We start from the raw sequence: 18541 nt of genomic DNA on the forward strand, positions 1-18541 counted from the left end.
GTCATGAGGACCCAAACACTCTGGAGCCTCAGCAGGGCTGAGCTATTGCTGTGTCATGAGGACCCAAACACTCTGGAGCCTCAGCAGGGCTGAGCAGACACTGCATCATAAGGACCTAAACACTCTGGATCCTTAGCAGGGCTGAGCTGTCGCTGTGACAAGAGGTCCCAAACACTATGAAGCCCCAGCAGGGCTGAGCTGTTACTGCATCATGAGGACCTAAACACTGGAGCCGCAGCAGGGCTGAGCCATTGCTGCTAGGCCAGCCAGTTTCAGAGAGGCGGCAGGAAGGGGACAGCAGTGCCTGTGGGATGCTGGGCTCAAAAGGGAAGATGGACAGACCCCAAGCAGACAGACAGGAGCCTAGTGAGAGCAGACCAAGGGCTGTAGGCTGTGTCACCCTGTCCCCCACAGAGCCCCATCTCCTGAGTGACTCACCTCCGCCACAAAGCCAGGGGCTGTTCAGGCTCCTTTTCAGCACATCCCAGAGACGCGACAAGCGCGAAGGGCCAGGCAAGCAGCATCATGAAGGCCGCCAAGAGCAGCCGGACAGGGAAGAGCGTTAGCATCATGACAGCCACCTGGGAGAACAAAGGGATGTTAGCTGGAGGCACACGGTCCGGCTACCGCTCAACTTCACACAGAGCTGTCCTTGTCCACACCTCTTGGGGAGGCCAGCTGGGGAGTGGCGGGGTAGGGGGAGCTGCAGGTGCACACAACTGACCAGTGCTGACCAGTGTGCTGCCTCCTCACTGGAGCCACTGAGGGGTGGCTGAAAACAATACAAGGCTTTCTCCTGCAAATTCAAGGACGGCTCTGACCCTTAAAGTGTAACCCCCGGGCAGCCTCTCCCTGGGATGCAGAGTCTGAGTACTGAGTCTCCCCCAGCATGAGTTTCCTATGAAACCCTTTGCGTGGACATGGGGACGCTTCTATGGCCCCAAGCACCACCTGCAAAGCAGTGAGGTAGCTGGTTTGGAGCTTGTGAGACTCACTGCATCTCAGACCACAGAGAAGAGGAGTTGCAGTGCCAAGGGTTGAGGCTGAGGAGGTTCACATGGGACCTGGACAGACCCGAGAAAAACAGGAGCCCAAGGCAGCTGTGACATGCTCTTTAATCCACTCTGGTGGCCAGAGAGCAGGGGGACATGGGGACAGCCACCTTCATTCAGCTTGCAGGGGTGGGCAAGTGAGCATAAGAGGCTTGTCTCCCTCACCCACCCCAAGCCCGCATCCCAGCAAGTCTTGGAGCCTTAGATATTGGCCAGAACAATGAGTCCAAATCAAGCACCAATGACGATTACTTAGATCACAGGTACCTGCACTTTGATCATAGTCATTCAAAATAATCTGGTACCTCATGGCCTTCAGGTGAGAAAGCCTAACTGACTCATCTTCCCCACTGGAACAAAGGTGGGACTTCCTTCCAGCCCAAGGAAGACCTGGGCAGGAGAAGGGGCCTGAGACGCCCTGGCACCCAGGACAACAGGGGAGCCCAAGCCAGGGCCATGAGAGGCTGTGGGGTCAGACACAGACCACAGTCCTGGCTGGGAGGGTGTGTGCAAAGCAGGTGGGGACTCCTTGGGGAGGCAGATGTGGGACCCAGCCAGGCCCTGTGGGAGCCAGGACAGACCCCAGGGGAGGAGACCACAGAATCAGAAGTGTCCCAGGGAAGGGACGTGGTAGCCAAATACATGTCCTGTGGTGCAGGCTTTCGGCAGAGTCAGAAAAGAAAGGCAGGTGGAGGTCCTGGGTCTGCTGACCACGCCTGCCTGCCGGTGACTTTTGCTGCCTGCTGTGTGAGGCCTCCACTCTGGCCACTCGGGTTTTCTGTGGATTCCTTTGGTCTCAAGTGAGAACACAGCCCAACAGAAATACAAGGTAACCACGTGTGTAATTTTAAATTTTCTAGTGGCCATATTTAAAGAAATACAAAGGTAAGGACATCTAACACATAGTTTATTTCACCCAGTATATGAAACACCATTTCAGCATATACTGGATATAAAATTAATGAGATACTTCACATATTTCATGCTGTCTGGGACATCTGGTATTTTCTCATAGTACACACCAGCCCACACTCTGCACACCTGAAATGTCGGGCAGCCTGTCCAGTGCAATTCTGGACATTGGTCTGCGAGTGATGGACTCTGACGAGTCTCTCCTTCCTGCCCTGTCAGGGTTGCTCTTTCTTCCCACAGGACCTCCCGACCCTGTGTGTTCTTCTCTGGTGAGGATGGACCTGTCCAGGCCCTATGCTCCAGGAGATGTATTTTGCTTTAACGCATAGATGGGTGCTGGATTTATCAAATATCTTTCCTGCATCTGTTGAGGTAATCAAGTGCGTGCTCTCACCTGACCTATTAACGGGCCACACTGAACTCAGTTTCCCAACACTAAACTCCTGCTTACAGTACTGCGAAGCCACCTGTTATTATTTTTCACTTTGCTGTGTGTGCTGGCTAATGTGCATTTGGGGTGGACTCTTCACCAGCTCTTAAGCAAGATTCACACACTATTTCCTGTCTGCTTCCTCATGTGGAAACGACATTGCGCCACCAGCGGGCACCTCTGCTGCCAGCTTCTAACACTGCTGTTCATCTAGATTTTCTATTTTTTCCTAGGTTAATTTCAGTGTTCTTGTCAACAAGGAAATATTTTCTGAAAGCCGTCAGATTTTCCCTCCTGTTAGCAAATTTCTCCTTGAGTCTGTTTTCAAGACAACTGAGTAGAGTTGCCCATCACATTCTACTAGAATTTACATCCATGCCGATCTGCACTCATTCTAATGTTACTCGTGCCTGCCAAGACACTTCTCAGCCTATCACATTCTACCAGAATTTACATCCATGCTGATCTACTGATTCATTCTAATGTTACTTGTGCCTGCCAAGACACTTCTCAGCCTATGTCACCAGATACTTACCTATTTTTTAAATCTGTTTACAGAACTAGCTGGGAATTGCTCACGCTCTCTCTGACCGATTTCATCATGCCACTTTTGCCTCTTGCAAGTTTTCTATTTTGAATTTACCCTAATGTTCTTTTAAATTATTTTTTCCTTTTAATTTATTGAGGTAAAATCCCAGATCAACTTCTAGAAGATCTCCTTTCCCACTATTCACATCTATAACACACCTCTAACCCCACAAATTTAAAAGGCAGCCTTTCCTTTAACATTTTAGTTTTAAACATGGTGCCCCTTCTGTCCTTCAACGCTGTTTCACAGGTGGCCCAGACTCAGAAGCAGCAGCCTGAACACACCACCCTTGGCGATGGTTGCACCTCTCAGGGCTGTCCTCAGCCATTCAAGGGTCCCGGCCGGAAGACCCCGTTCTGAGGGCTCAAGATACTGGTTTTGCCATTAATATTAACAGACAGCTGGCTGTCTCTTCCTAATTTGCAGAGAAATTAAGTTACTGGGTAGGTTTATTTCTCACTCTCCTAAATTGTTCTTAAAACCTGGTGCCTGCACTGGCAGACAGAATGCAGATGCGGCCAAGAATATTAATAGAACGCTTGGCGTTTGTAGCTCAGCGGCTAGGATGCCAGCAACATTCACTGGAGCTGGCAGGTTCAAACCTGGCCTGGGGCCTGCCAAACAATGACAACTATAACCAAAAAATAGCCAGGAGTTGTGGCGGGTGCCTGTAGTCTCTGCTACTTGGGAGGCTGAGGCAAGAGAATTGCTTAAGTCCAAGAGTTAGAGGTTGCTAGCAGGGGTCTTCAAACTTTTTAAACAGGGGGCCAGTTCACTGTCCCTCAGACTGTTGGAGGGCCAGACTGTGGGTCCCGGGACGAGTCAGATGCTAAGCAGGACAGGCGGCAAAAACACCTGGCAGGCCGGATAAATGTCCTCAGCAGGCTGCATGTGGCCTGTGGGCCGTAGTTTGAGGACCCCTGAGCTGTGATGCTGTGGCACTCTACTGAGTATGACAGTGAGACTCTGTCTTAAAAAAACAAAAAAGAATATTAACAGAAAATTACGGAGTTGGTGGTGCTTAGGCTGTGCTATGGGAGCATCCACACTCAGGTGTGCTTTCATACACCTCCTCTGTGGCCAAGGCCGCTCCCACCACAAACAATGGAATAACAGAACAGTATCCCATGGCGTTTCTCAAAGAGCACCTGGTTGCCAGCTGCCCCAAGCCATGTATGTGGGGGCCACCCCCTGGGAAAGCAACCCCAAGCGGCCCAGGGAGGCAGCCCCCCTCCCCAAACATCAGGGAGGTGCTGGGGAGACCTGCACAGTGGAGCCAGGCAGGAGCGTGCACTGCTCACACCTGGCTAACTAGCACCTGGGCTTCCCTTGCCCATCCCATGTGGGATGACCCACGGCCACATGTGAGCCTCAGCTGCGGCATCGGCGCGCCCACTCGCAGTGCGTCTCGGACCACACAATCTCAAATTCTGGGTGTTTTTCCCATTTGTAGCTTCCCACTTCATTTTTATTTATGTTGGACTATTATGAGGTGTTCTGGCTACATGAATTGCTTTTTTATAGTTTGAGTCAAAGTTGTAAGTGTCCTCCAGCACCCAGATAACATTAGGTGTGGATTTACCTGTCCCTCCTCCCTGCTCCTGGGTCCTGAGTTCTGCAGAAGGGACAGGGACTGGGGAGCCCCAACGACAAACTCTGACTTAAGGCTGGGGAGTCAGAGGGCAGAGATGCCAAACAGGGACAGAGCTCTCCATACCTAGGGGACCTGTGCCGGCCCTGCCTGGACGATGGGGAAACAGCTGTGCTGCTGGGGGTGCTGTGTGGACTACGTGGAGAGGGAGTGGCCGGCTCTGCAGTGAGGAACCCAGGTGTCTTCACAGCTCCCACTGGTCCCAATCGCTGGGCCGTGTGCTCACTTTCTGTGAGGCTTGGCCCAACAAGGAGCTGGAAACCCTCCCCAGGAGGATGGGACTTGGCCTGTTGCGGCTCCTTTCAGAAGTTTCTGTGACTCCTGTCCCTTCTGTCTACTTGTCTTTTGTCACCTGTGTCCAGGCTCAGGCCTGACCATTGGGGTCCCCATATTTGTTGTCCCCTGTACCCTAGTGTAGACTGGCTGAGCTGGAGAGGCAGGCATACAGAGCCACCGCAGAGGTCAGACGCTGGGTAGCCATGACAGCCAAGCTCCTCAGCTCTGGTGGGGATAGCTATAAGGGAGGTGCCGTGGCAGGGATGCTCTTAGAAAATCCTGGCTGGAAACAGTCAAAACAAAGACCCTCTGATCCACAGGGACCGGCCATGCTGTCTTCAGGCAGTTTTGATGGAGACCCACAGTGTGTTCTGACCAGAGGCACCAGGCAGGGGCTCCTTCCCCAAGGCTATATCTGGTGCCTTCCTTTGCTACCCAGAGGAGCAAGCAGGCAGGCCCAGAAAACCCCCATCAGGAGGCCAGGGAGAAACCTGGGGAGAGGGCAGGTATCTATTCTCCTCGCCCAGAGTAAGGCCGGCACCGTGCTCAATAGCAACTTGACACTGGAGTGAAGAACCCAGGTGTCTTCCCAGCTGTCCTGCCTTCCACTCATGACCCAATCTCTGGGCCCATGTGGGACATCCTGTTAGCCAGAGAGAGGCAGGCTGTCCTGCCAGACCCTCAGGCTAGGCATTTGGTGGGCTGTAGCCCTGAGCAGGCAGTGGACAGGGAGGGCAGCCCAGGAGAGCTGGGACAGTGGCCAGACATCTTGGGCCAGATGCTGGACTGGGGGAGGCAGACACAAGAACGCTGCTGTACTCCAGGTGACAACTTGCCAGAGGCTTCAAGCGGCAAGACACTGGGGAGGGTGATGTGGACCTGGGAGGATTAATGGCCCACAGATGCTGAGGCTGAGTGCTGGCTCTCCCGAGCCAAGAGCTGATAGTGGGGGCCAGCAGGGATGGGAGCCCCATCACCCCCGAGTACCAGGTCGAGCACACAATGCGGTCACCTCGTCAGCCGTCAGTGAGGGTTAGAACACACTCCAGGAGGAGCCATGTTTAAGGCTGAGGTCGAGTGAAAGAATGTGAGCTGACTATAAACCACCCACTGAAGGGAACTTAACCTCCAAGAGCGTTGGCACCACACTGGCAGCACCTGAGTCACCTGAGGGGCCAACTGCTCAGAGGCACATTACCTCTCCAGCCTGGCAGGGCTCATGGCGTGTCCCTGCACCCTGGGAGCCTGCAGGGCAGTGACCCTTGCATGGAAAACTCCGCTCCAGCTGTGGGCCCCAGACACTCCTTCCCATCAGAGGGGCTGGGGGCTCCTTGGCAAAGCTGATTCTTGGTCTGGGTGGAGAGTGTGGAAGATAAGCAGGGGACACGTGAGTGGGGGCATCCTGTGAGCATCAGAAGCATCGTGGGCACACACAAGGCCACACACCACACACACTCACATGCACCCAGCCACCATGTCACCCCAGGAGGCCTCTGGGGGTCCCTTCAGGAGGAACGAGGTACAGTCACCTTCCCTGTAAGAACCGGCCCTCAGGCAGGTGGTTCCCGACCACCTCACACACTTTCGGGACAGCCACACATGCCATGAGCCCGGCTGGAGGAACACGGTGATGGCCCAGCAGGGACAGAACAAACCAGAAGCTTCTGGAAGAAGCAGCTCTCTGACCCCCTCGTCTCTGCCAAGGCCACCCTGGGCCCTGGCCATCACTCAAGTGCCAGGCTGGTGCAAGCTCCTCTAGTGTGGTCCACCTGCAGGGTCAGGGGACAGACGCTGACTGCCCTGAGCAGGGCTCTGCTGTTCTCCCAGCTGACAGGGCCAGGCCCCAACCCTGATCACACATCACCGCCAGGGCCTTGACACTGCCCACTGGCTCTCTGACCCCCAGGAAATCCCCTGGCTGCACACCCAGATGGCCCCTTTCCTCCTATCTCCATAAAATCTGTGGTCCTTAGTCTGGGTCCCCCAGGCAACCCAGGGTCAAGAAGGACCAACTCTCCCTGACCCTGGAGAGCCTCCCCCAGGGCTCTGGGCCAGTGTGCGTTGGTCCCGTGTCCACTCCGGGTGGCGGCTGCTCTCAGGTACAGCCCCCACACCACCCAAGTCCCCACCTTCTGTCCTTGTCAGGGGCAAACCCTGCCCCTGCCCTGGGCTGGCACCCATGACAGCCCATGAACCATGGCTCCAACCCGTCCAGGCCTCACTCGAGAGTTTCTCTGAACTCAGCCTGACCTTCACATCTTACTACTGTGTTGGAGACTCCAGTGTCTGCACTGGGCAGGCCCCTCATTCACTTGGTCCCCTGCAGTCCTCAAGCGTCTGCTGACCCCCAACTCGGGTCTCCCTTTGACGGCTGCCGCCCCTCCCCCACAGGGCTATTTCTGGGAGAAGAGCCCTGGGATGTCCTGGCACAGATGTGCATGCAGCATCCCACCCAGCTCCACGAAGCAGGTTCTGTACTGGGTTGGGGAGGCAGGTGGGGCTAAGGGGGACCTGTGAGTGCTGGCCCTGGTGAATGGGACAGTGCGAGGCTGCTATGGCATTGCTGGTGGCAGCAGAGCTGATGCTTCCTGGGGTACACCCTGGGACAGGATAATTGAAGGTCACCTGCGTGATGGGCACCACTTGCCAGTTGGGGGAGGAGTCACAAGTTTCGCTGAGCACCAGGGTCAGATCCCAAGGTGACAATTAGTAGAAAGGCTAAGAAACGACCAGGGGCTGGTGTCTTCATGTTGTCCGTCTAGACAGAGCATTTCCCAAGGATCAGACGTTCAGAGCAGTATGTGAATGTGGATGGCTGGTGCAGCACAGATCATAACTGGGGCAAGGTCTGGGTGGAAATAACAGCTATAGCACAGTGAGTGCAAGGGGCATCAACATCGTGCCCATAGCACCTGTGATCCGATGTGTGCAGGACAGACAGGGTACTTGGCCCTGTGGGTGTCCATGAGGACAGGGGCACCAAGGGCCACCTCATGGGCCCCTGAGGGGAAGTGCCAGGGGTGGGGCATCCCAGGGAGAAACCCAGTACAGTGGGCAGGAGCAGCAGGCACCACCTGCTACAGGGCACCAGACGGAGAGATGCCCTTCTGGCCTTCCTTTCCCAGCCAAGTGCTACTGTCCCTCAGGGCCGGCCACAAATGCTCTGGGTCACAGCTCTTTGCCTCTCCCAACTCCCGTTGGCTGTACCTCCAAAAAAATTACGAGTGCACCTGGTAGACCGGCCTTCTAGCTTTCTGTGCCTGGGACTACTAAGCGCAACTGCTCTCCTGCAGGGCAGCAGGGTCCCCAAAACTCACTTGCTCCTCCATGTGATCCCTGGATGAGCCAGGAGTAACAGCAGGCCAGCTGGAGCCCAGGACGTGACACTCCACTTACGAACCAGGGTTCATTCAGAAGTGACAGGAGTGGCAGCTTCTGGGCTGGGTCTTGTGCCTCCTTTCAATGTCACTGTGGGGTTGGCCTCACCCCAAGAGGACCTAGGACTTCCCAGGGACTGAGGAGATGAGATGAGGGACTCTGCACAGGGGCCCCAGGTGTCACAGCCAGGCAGGGCAACTGCGCATGGGGAAGTGGCACCTGCACTGCTGCGACCCACCAGTAAGTATAAAGCAAGCCGTTTCCTGAAGCCTGATTCAGAGTAGACAACATCTGGAAACAGAACTGCTAATGCCCCCAGGCACTCCGTACCTAAGGGCCAGCCTCTGAGAAGCAGGCTGGGGAACAAAGACACATCTCATAGTATTATGTTTTTTTCCTTTTAAAGAAAGATCAACTTTGCAAAGCATAAAGGTCCTCATAGGTGTCCCAGCCACCTGGGCACTGTCATCAGGAAACCCTGCCAGCTGCACAAGGGCTGGAGAGTCTGCAAGTTGCCACTTTGGGGCCCAAGTGGGCACATCAGCCTCAGAAAACTCATTCCTCTATTTCTCCCCAGTCACCAAACACCTTTATCAAATAGGAAATACCCTCTGGTCCAAATCAAACACTGCATTCAAATACGGTGCAGTCGTGTTCACAATTAATTCCAACAGTAAAATACTGAAGGCTAAAGTGAAACAAAGGCACTGACCCCACAGACTGCTGTCAGCTCGTCCTGTCACACACACGTGGCCCACCGCCAAGACCACCAACGGGCCCACACCCCGGGGCCAGCCCCGAAGGGAGAACATTATGTTTATTAGGTATTTGTACTTCTGTGTGATTTGCCCATTAACATAAATATTTGCCCAAATTCACAGTGGGTTCACCTGTCGTCTCTACACTAACATGACTATGGATTGTCTCCCGGATCTTGGGTCTCAGCCACACCATCCTAGGAAGCCTTCCACCGACTGTGCAGCTGTGGGAGGACGCAGGCCTGCATGCCTGACAGGCCTCCCAACGTGCTTTCCTGAAACTCAGCTACTGTCTGCTCAAACCCTCCCCTTGCCTCGACTCCTCACAGCTGCTGTTGTCCTACTCCACAGCCCTTACCCGAAATCTCGGCACACATCACCCCATCTGGAGGCATCTCACTTGCAGGATGGGTGACTTTTAGTGCTCTGCTCTGAACCTGTGATGCTGCTTGCAGGGTGCTGGACCACTGTGTCTACCATCTTCAGCATACCCCAGTTCAGGGGCATCTTACCAGCTCAACAGCCCTTTATGGGATCACAGCCACTCTGGGCTGGGGTAGCCCTATACTAGGAAGTGTTGCCCTCAAGGTGACAAGCACAGTCTACTCATCAGGGACCACACAGCTGCAGAGCCTCACAGCAGGGCCTCTGCGGGGGGTGGGGGGGGGACAAGTCAGTGCCAGCTGAAGGGCTTGGTGCTGCAATGGGCAAGAGCCATGACCTGCTGCACAGCAGAGAAGGTAAATGAAGGGTTCCCAGGGCCAGGAGGGCCTAGGAAGGGGAAAGAGGCACAGCCCTTGCCATTGTGCCAGGGGACTCTACCTGTCTTGGCCACAGAACTGCTTCCAGCAGGCATGGCCAGGGACCACAGATCTCCATGGCTGGGGTCAGGCTGCACCTGTGGGGAGGCCAGGCCCTGAGCCCTCTAGGAGGAGCTCACCCACCAGCCGCAGCTCAAGGACACGCACCTGCACAGAAAGGCTTGTGTCTCCCAGTTCCCAGGAGCCCGGACCTTCTGCCTGCTCCTCAGCAAGCAAAGCCAGTCAGGTGGGCACATCACTCTGGTGACCGTGCCGTGCTGTGGGAACACGCAGCCCTAAGCTCAGCAGCTTGGAGCTTCTCAGTGTGTTTCCCTGGGGGTGCCAGGCCCTGCCAAGGCATCTCATGGGGAGATGGCAGGTGGCAAAGACCACACTACACTTAGGGTCCTGCTCACCTGCCAGCACAGCATGCTGCAGGGCAGCTGTCTGGGATAGGAGTCTTGTGAGTGGCAGCAAAGATGGTACTGTGGATGGTCTGCACTGTGGAGGTCAGCCCTCAAAGGGCAGGGTCTACTCAAGAAGAGATGGAGCCACCAGGTGGGTGGACCGGCAGAGGCACAGCCTACAGGACCAGAGAGCAGGAGATACCTTCTCACCTCCTCACCTCAGCACCCAGTGTCAGCACCTCCAGTGGTGTTGAGGGTCCTGGAGCTCTCCGACTCTGGGTCAAGGACTGCGCTGCCACTGGAGAAGAGAGAGCTTGCTGGAGTTCCCACAGGGTGCTGTGTCTTTGACTTTGAACTCTGTGCACTAGAAATGGAGATTCCTGATGCCCCTGCAGCCCAGGCTGTGGTCTGCACATCGACCTCCTGTCTTCCCCACCTCAGCGGTCCCTGTGGTCAGGACCGTGGGCTCCCTAAAGCCCTTACTCAAATCTGACCCCGGCACAGGGAGCAGTGCCTGACAAACTGCTCGGTGCTCACACATTGGTGCTGGAAACTGAATGTTGCCAGGCGTGTGATAGAAAGCAGGGTACCTGCCCACCAGCAGAAATCTGCCTGAGTGACAGGGATCCAGTCAGAAACGAGAATGACCAGGGCCGCAGTGCCACCTGGCTCAGGCCCTGTGGGTAGAGCCAGCATGAGATAACATAGGTGGGTATCCAGGGTTTAAGCAGATTGAAGGAATGTGGGGAGCAAGGTGGGGCTGCTGCCAGCTGGGGAGAGGCCTGCATGCTGAGGAGGTACATTCAAAAGCCCCCACAGCAGATGCCCAGCCCTCTTCAGATGATGGACAGCAGCACACATGGGGCCCCCTCTAGGGCCTCCCCACTTGCTCCTGGGGCTCTTCTCACTCCTCTGTACAAAAATCTCCTTCCCCAAGGTTTGGGGAGCCCTCAGAGCTCTGCCCCTCTGGTCCCCATGGTTCTTACCTAAACCCTGAGCTCTGAACATGAAATTCTGTAGCAATCCACACCACAGGCCAGTGGCCCTTCCTCCACCTGGCACTCCAGAGGGCCCAGCATCTGATAGGGCCAGGCTCACGTGGGTGCTCAAGAGAATGGATGAGAGACAGGACCAGAAAGCCCCCCAAAACACAAGAGTCTAGGCTGGGAAGGAGGCCCAGCTCCCAAAGCGGACACTGGCTTCACATCCATCTGAAAGCTGCAAGCACTTGGCTGTACCTGACCTACTTCCAGGCTTTCCACCTAGGGGTTGGGGGACTGTAATTACATTTCCTTCGAAAGGGAGCATTTGGGGCACTGCGCTCCCATGTGCAGGACGGCCCAGGAGGCTGCAGTCCCAGGAGCAGGGAAGACACTCAGAGGGGAACGTGGCTACCAGCCAGCCCCAACTGGACCCTCACCCACCTGCCAGGAATGTGCCTCCCCAGAGACCCTGAGCAGCACTGCTCCCACTCAGCAGGGTCCAAATGGACCTCTCTAGCTCTGTGGCCAATGAAGCTTCTTATCTCCAGGCACATTCTGTGTGGTCAGAGTGGAAGGAATCCTGAAATTCAAGATCTATGGCATGTCCAGCTGCTCCCACTTGTTGAGCAAATATCTGCAGAAAGTCAACAGGGCTTCGGCTGAGTGTATTGAAACCCCCTTCCCAGTGGTCCCAGGCTCCCCAGCCTTGGGAAGCCCCCAAGCATATCCTGGGTCATCAGACTCCACCAGCTGCAGACAGCCTAGGGCCAGCCCTGTACCCCCTACAGACAGAGGGAGCACCCCAGAGCATCCTGACTCGCCCATGCCCAGCTGCAGGGGCCCCTCCCTCCCACCATCCTGAGTCCATCCAGCAAATGCATCCAATCCACATTCTGGCTTGGTCCCCAGCTGCCAGAGCCCCAGGACATCCTGCATCCCTGCTGCAGGGACAGAGTAGGAGGGCATGCTGGTGGCAGGGCAGCCACCTGGGGAGAGGCAGAAATGGCTCAACCTCTCTGGGCTGGGGGAGGCAGGGCTCCCATTCTCCTGGTGAACTCTGCCACTGGCTGCAGGCACTGGGTGGTATCGGAGGTTAGTGACCACCATGACAAAGACAGCCTGGTGTGTAGGGGATGGGACAGGTGTAGTTTGGGATGTGCTGAGCTTGGGACCCCATGGGTATGTCACAGCGACAATTCATACAGCATGAAGTGATCAGCCCCTCACACTATCAGTGAGAAAGACTCTCTGCCAAGACAGCTGGATTCTGTGATTGCTCTGCACATAGGGACAGTGACCTTCTCCTGGGGTAGCCAGGAAGAGCAAATGGGCTCAAATATTAAAGGTGACCCCTGGCCTGACCTGAACCTCACCTAGCCCAGTGGCATTCCTGCTGTCTCAGAGGCACTGAGGCCACAGACATGGCCCTGGGAGGCTGCCCGAGACAGCTAAGCCTGGCTTTGTGACTGTGGGTTTGAAATATTTAAAATGGCAGATGTTTTGTTTCACTTTTTAAAAAAGGCTTGCATGTGGTGAATTACTTTCTTAGGAAAAGTAACTCACTTCTTTGGCTCTCAGAAGGACATGACTTTCAAGGGTAAAATCCAGGCTTTGCAATGGCCTTGCCCCCAGGTGCCAGAATGTCCCTGCAGCGTGGTTCCAGGTTGGGCCACAGCCATCTCCTCTGTCCAGCATGGTTCCTGGCAGGAACTTGGGGGCCCACCAAATGCCACGGAGAGCGGGGGCACCGTGCCAAGGGAAGTTGGAAGTGGACAGCGTGAGTGCAAGAACAGCATTTGAGATGTGGAAGCTCACGGTGCCGGAATGTGGCTGAGAAAGCTAAAACCACATTAATTATTCTTATCACACTAAAAGGCAGTATGCTGTAAAGTGACTCGGCTTGAGCAGGACAAACACTGGTCACATTAGGAAGTGATGTGACCTCCAGGCCTGTGCTTTCCCACAGGGCTCATCTTCAAGATAACTCACCCCCAGAGTGTAGCTTTAGGAGATGGCAGGAAAGTTAGCGGCACTAACTTGGGGATGCTAAAATGGGGGACCCCCGGCAGGCTGGGTGGGGAGCGACTGCTGCCCCTGCCCATTCCCAGGACACTTTCATCTGGGCTGTGTCTGGGAGGGGGCAGAGTGGCTGAAAGCCCCTCCTGGGGCCTGTGAGGCAGGTGGGGCGAGGACGCCTTTGTAGACAGGTGACTGTGGAAAATCTCACATAGATGCTCCAGCCAGCTACACCCAAACAGGAAAGCCCGTGGCACCTTCCCAGACGCAAACCCCGGAAGGGTGTGGTGGCTGCCCAGCAGGCACAGCTCCCAGCACCGGAGGGCACTCTGCCCCAAGGCACAGCCCCGCCTGCACCCAGCCCTCATGGTGAGGTGCTCCAGCAGCCACTGTCTCAGGCACAGAGCCCCTGAATTTTGATATGAGAAAGAGATAATTAAATTGCAAAAAACATCTGATAGACAGAAAATATTTAAACGAAAAGGAAGCAGGTAAAGATAACAGCTTGAGATTTTCTAAAGACTGTAGTTCATAGAGGAACGGCTCTGTGCAGCCTCTTACAGAGTGTGAGGGTGGAGTTGCTTTCAGTGAGAAGTTTGGGCTCCAGTGTGAAGTGGGAGCAGAGAGCGGGAGGGCCTGGCTTGGCCAGTAACATCAGTGGTAAAGGCTCTACAAACTGACGTGGATGTGGGCCTGGGGCTGATGGACAACTTGGGGCTCCCACCCCACACTGAGAGTGTGGCTTGTAGCCCACCCACTCCTGACCACAGGAAACACAGGCTGGAGCAGGGGCCAGTGTTCCAGGGGGGAGATGAAGGGTGTGTCCAGCCAATGCTCTGCAGAAGAGGTGGTGTTTGGCTTCCACCAAGAGGCCTGAAGATGGAACATCCATGAAAAAAATGCAGCAGAGAAAGAGGAGCCTGCAGGACACGTCCGACAGCTCTCAGCCTGGGCACACCAGTCGGACTGCAAGCAGTGCCTGCAGGCGTCCAAACAAGATGTCTGGCATGAAGACACCTGCATACCCATTTCTGAGTGCTCCCCAACTCTCACCCTGGGCACACCAGTCGGACTGCAAGCAGTGCCCGCAGGCATCCAAACAAGATGTTCTCTGGCATGAAGACACCTGCATGCACACTTATGAGCACTCCCCAGATGAAGGGTCAAAACCGAGAGTGCTGAGAGAGCACACTGCAGCCACCCTGAGTGGTGACATGGGCACCAACCAGCAGGGCAGCGGCAGGGCTCCTGGGGCCCGGCTGCCACTTGGCCTTGGAAACCAGCACGGGAAGAGCAGTGAGGACTCAGGGTAGACACTTTATCAGAGCAGAGCATTAGTGGAAGGACATTCAGATGAGTACATTTAATAATTTAATTTCAAAGGTTCAATGTTAGTTTAAGACACACTTTGTGCCATAATGACAGGTTTCTGCATAAAACCGACTGCTTTGTTCAGTCAGTTATAAAACAAAACTCTGTGTACACTTACATGTGTGTACACACATACACTCATGTTAAAAATCCACATTTGAGGACAGATGGCTATAAAAAATGAAAAATAAAAGTGTTTGCAACCTTAAATTCCCCTTCCCACTTTTCAAGGTTAACCACAACTAAGCTTTATGTGTGTGTCCATGCAGGAAGCAGACAGGATTACAGGGACACTCTGGGTGACTTAGAGGAAACCAATTCCCTAAGGTCAGGGCTCTAGAGGGGTGGGGCAGACATCTGCCCCAAGCCAGTACACACAGCCCGGGGCATTGGGGATGGCACAGCACTCGGCCTCAACATCATGGCAAGGCCTTACTTGCTTCCCAATGGCCTCCCAGGGCTGCACAGGCAGTGATCAGGGGTGAGGGCACTGGTCTAGCCCTCTCCTGGGCCACAAACACCCAGGATGTTAGAAGGTGGCCAGGGCCATGGGTGTGCTGCCTGCCTCAGGGCCTTCCAGGTGTCTATGGGGGACAGGTCTTAGGCATCCCTCCCCTCCTGAAGGACACATGCCCTCCAGCAGAGCTCCACCATGGTGTGATGGAGCCATACTCACTGCAGGATCTGTTCCCTATAAGTGCCAGGGGCAGCCCCATCCATCCACGCAGCTGTGCAGTGCTGTCCACAGAACTGTTCACTATTAGAGCCTGGGCAGGGCATCCAGATACCTGAGGTTCAGGGAAGCTTGAAAAGCTGCCCTCCCTGCACATGTGTACTGGGGTGGGGCACCCAGGGCTGAGACTGGCTCCCTGCGCCAGCATGGCCATGCCTGACCCACAAGTGAGGCCAAGAGATGGGAGTCTTGCTTCTAATTTTTTTTTTTTTTAAACTCAAGCATTTGGACAAAAACTTGCAGAAAACAATGGCTAAGTTTTGGTTAAATTCCAAGCAGGGCTGCCATGCAGGGAGGGGTAAACTCTGTCCTGGGTGCAGACCTTGTCATAATCCTCTCTGTGGCTTAACCTGGGCAGCAGGGTGCACAGAGGCTGCCCCTGCCAGGAGCCTGCAGTGCCACTGGGAACTCGGCTCCACTTTCCAGGAAGTACATTCCCACTGACTCTGGTTCTGAGCAGCAGGGACTTCAGAAACAGGCGAAGCACACACAGCTGGGTGGGACGTACTCATACCCACGATTCCAAGGGAAGTACCGCAAAACCCTGGTGGCAGAAAACCACTTCATGATTCCAAAAGCAACAAATTGACATGTGACTATGAAGCACTTGAGCTGACATCACCAGGACCCAGTGTCACTCTACTCATGGCTCTGTACATAAGCCTGTATGAGTGCATCAGCCAGGGGGTCTCATAAACCTCAATGATTTCGAAACATCTTTTCAGATCCTAACCTGCTGTTTCCTGTCCAAAGAGATGCTTAAGCTCCTCATTAAGTCTGCAGTTAATGACAGATGGATGGGCCAGAGGAGGAGGTGACCGCACATGGCATAATCCGAGGACACGTGGCAGCCCTCTGAATGCTCACAAGTAAGCATGGGCACTCACCGTTCATCTCAACTCAGAATTCAGTAGGTGAGTGTTCAGTCACCACAGTACCCATTTCTTCCTTTATTTGGAGAAGCAGCTTTGCTATGAAAGACAGGCTATTTCATACTCTAGAAACTTCTGATGATATAGCACATAAAAGTAAAAGCTTTGCAAAGCAATCCTTGTTGAAAAGCACAGGGAGCAAGGTTCTGCAGGGGGGAACTTTGAGAGCCTTTACAAACTATATCCCTGGCCACACATTGTAAACATCTGAGCTGTAACATTTTGTTACAAGTGCACACAATTACTCTGACTAGGACTCCCAAATAAGCAACAAGGTGCATACAAAGTATCCCTCCCTTTAAGGGAGGCTACAACTTCCCCACCTGTTACTTTCCTCATCCAGGAGCTGCCAAAACCCAATACCAGGCTCTCAGCCTGAGAGTCCTTTCTGAGAACAGCCTGAGGAAGAAAGCCACCAAGTCCCAAATCATGTGACCTGTAGCCTCTCAGTGACCCTCTCCCAGAGAACATCTGGGGAGAGTTGCCACCCTGAGCTCCTGGGGCAGAAAGGCCCCCGGCTGGGCATTCTGACTCTGTGCTGCCATATGGTCCCAGCCCACGTGAGTCTCTGCCTTGCTTCCTGCAGGGAAGGGCAGTGGGGACACTTTGGGCAGAAAAGACCTGGCCCCTGTGAGGCTGTGATTATACACAGAGGTGTCCTCAAGGGACCTGAAGGAGGAAGGGGCCCACCTGATGTTTCACCCAAGACCTAAGGGGGGAGTGACGGGACAGGAGATGACCAGAGAGGCAGTCTGAACCAGCTGGAGTTAGGGGACAGGGTACCAGGCTGGTGTGGGTGACAGACTGGAAGAGGGCTCGGACACCACACACAGGCATCAGGAACGCATCCAGGTGCCCACGGTGGAGAAGCACCCCATGCCCACTTAGTGATGGTGCTGTGTGTGTGGATGGGTGCTGCAGAGGGGGCTCCTGGCAGAGCTGCCCCTGCCAAGAGTTGATCCTAACTCTGCCACAGAGACAGGGGACCAGGCCCAGGCTCCTGTTTAGGGACAACCTTGCCCTATGTGTCCCCAGGACGGATGGCACTGTGGTATTCTCAGTCTTCTGCTCATGTTCTTCCCACGGACCTGTAACTAAAATTCTCAGCCCCTAAAAGAAGTTGTCTCACAGCAGGAAACACGCTCCCATAAACTGCAACTACAGGAGCCCACAAACGGCCCACTTCTGTGCATGGTGCTTAAGTCAGAAAAAGCCCCCCTTGCCAGTGATCTCACAGACCGGAACCACTCCCCACCCTCCCAAACTGGAATCTAAGCCAACAGCAAAGTGCTCCCTCCCACGTGGGCACCTAGGCGTGTAAAGTTGATTCTGGTCACAGACTAACCCCCAAAGGAGCGTCACCCAAAGCAGGAATAATGCGCACAGTCCCGAAAACCACTGCAAATACAGAGGTGGAACCCCTCCCATCTCCAAGGGACCCTCACCCCCTGCACCCCGCTGTTTCTGGCACTGACTCAGATGATCAGTGAAATCCCCGCATTGGAGGCTTCTCAAGTGACAAAGTCAGCCTCCCGCCCGTTGAACCGCCCCTGGCTCCGAGGCTACCCACGGGCAGCGCGGGGCCTGCGACGGTCGGTACCTAGGACCGGGAACGGGCGCGGGGACCCGGGAAGCCGGTCCGGGCTCTGGGTGGGATCGAGATCAGGGTGGCCGGATCCAGAAAAAAGGATGTGGGGCCCGGCTCAGAGTATGCGATCGGGGTGTGGGGCCGAGTTCGGGGTGCGGAACTGGGGTGCAGGGATCTGGAGAAAGGAGGTGAGGGCCAGGTCCAAGATGCGGTGACCCAGAGAGAGGGGGTGAGGAGCTGGGATCTGGCGCGGGCGGTGGGCGCCAGAGAAGTGTGGGGACTGCGGTCCGCGGCGGGCTGCAGGGTGGCCCCGGGGAAGGGACCGCCGCTCGTAGGGCCGGGCTGGGCCGCGCCCGACCCCTCTCCCCAGCCCTTTCCTCCACCGCGCATCCCGCCCCGTCCGGGGCCGGCCTCCGGGCGGCGGGCGCCGAGCGTCGCGAGGGCACCCACCTGGGCCTTCTGCAGGGCGCTGAGGCGCAGCTCGTGCACGAAGGGGTTCCGGCCCGGGGGCGCCAGCCGCCGAGCGTCGCCGGCCCCTACGCCGGAGGCGGGGGCGGCCCGGGGACCGCATCCCCGCAGCCTCATGGCCGCGCGGCCCAGCCGTAGGGTAGCCGGGCGGGCCGGGCGCTGAGTGGGGGCGCGGAGCGGGGCCGGGCCGGGGGGCG

The 18541-nt window shown here is 55.6% G+C and overlaps 1 protein-coding gene across 1 annotated transcript in view; it reads right to left on the reverse strand.

Moving 5' to 3' along the window:
* Positions 1–18461, reverse strand: part of LPCAT1 (lysophosphatidylcholine acyltransferase 1) — a 53955-nt gene extending 35494 nt beyond the window's left edge. The window contains exons 1-2 of the mRNA XM_003802016.2: positions 18327–18461; positions 439–581 (exon numbers count right to left, since the gene is read on the reverse strand). Coding sequence (XP_003802064.1) covers positions 439–581; positions 18327–18461 — 278 coding nt within the window. The remainder of the gene's footprint in view (positions 1–438; positions 582–18326) is intronic.
* Between the last annotated feature and the right edge of the window lie 80 nt (positions 18462–18541).

Source organism: Otolemur garnettii, unplaced genomic scaffold, assembly GCF_000181295.1.
Source record: "Otolemur garnettii isolate 467f Iridium unplaced genomic scaffold, OtoGar3 scaffold00226, whole genome shotgun sequence".
In the NCBI taxonomy this organism is placed as follows: domain Eukaryota; kingdom Metazoa; phylum Chordata; class Mammalia; order Primates; family Galagidae; genus Otolemur; species Otolemur garnettii.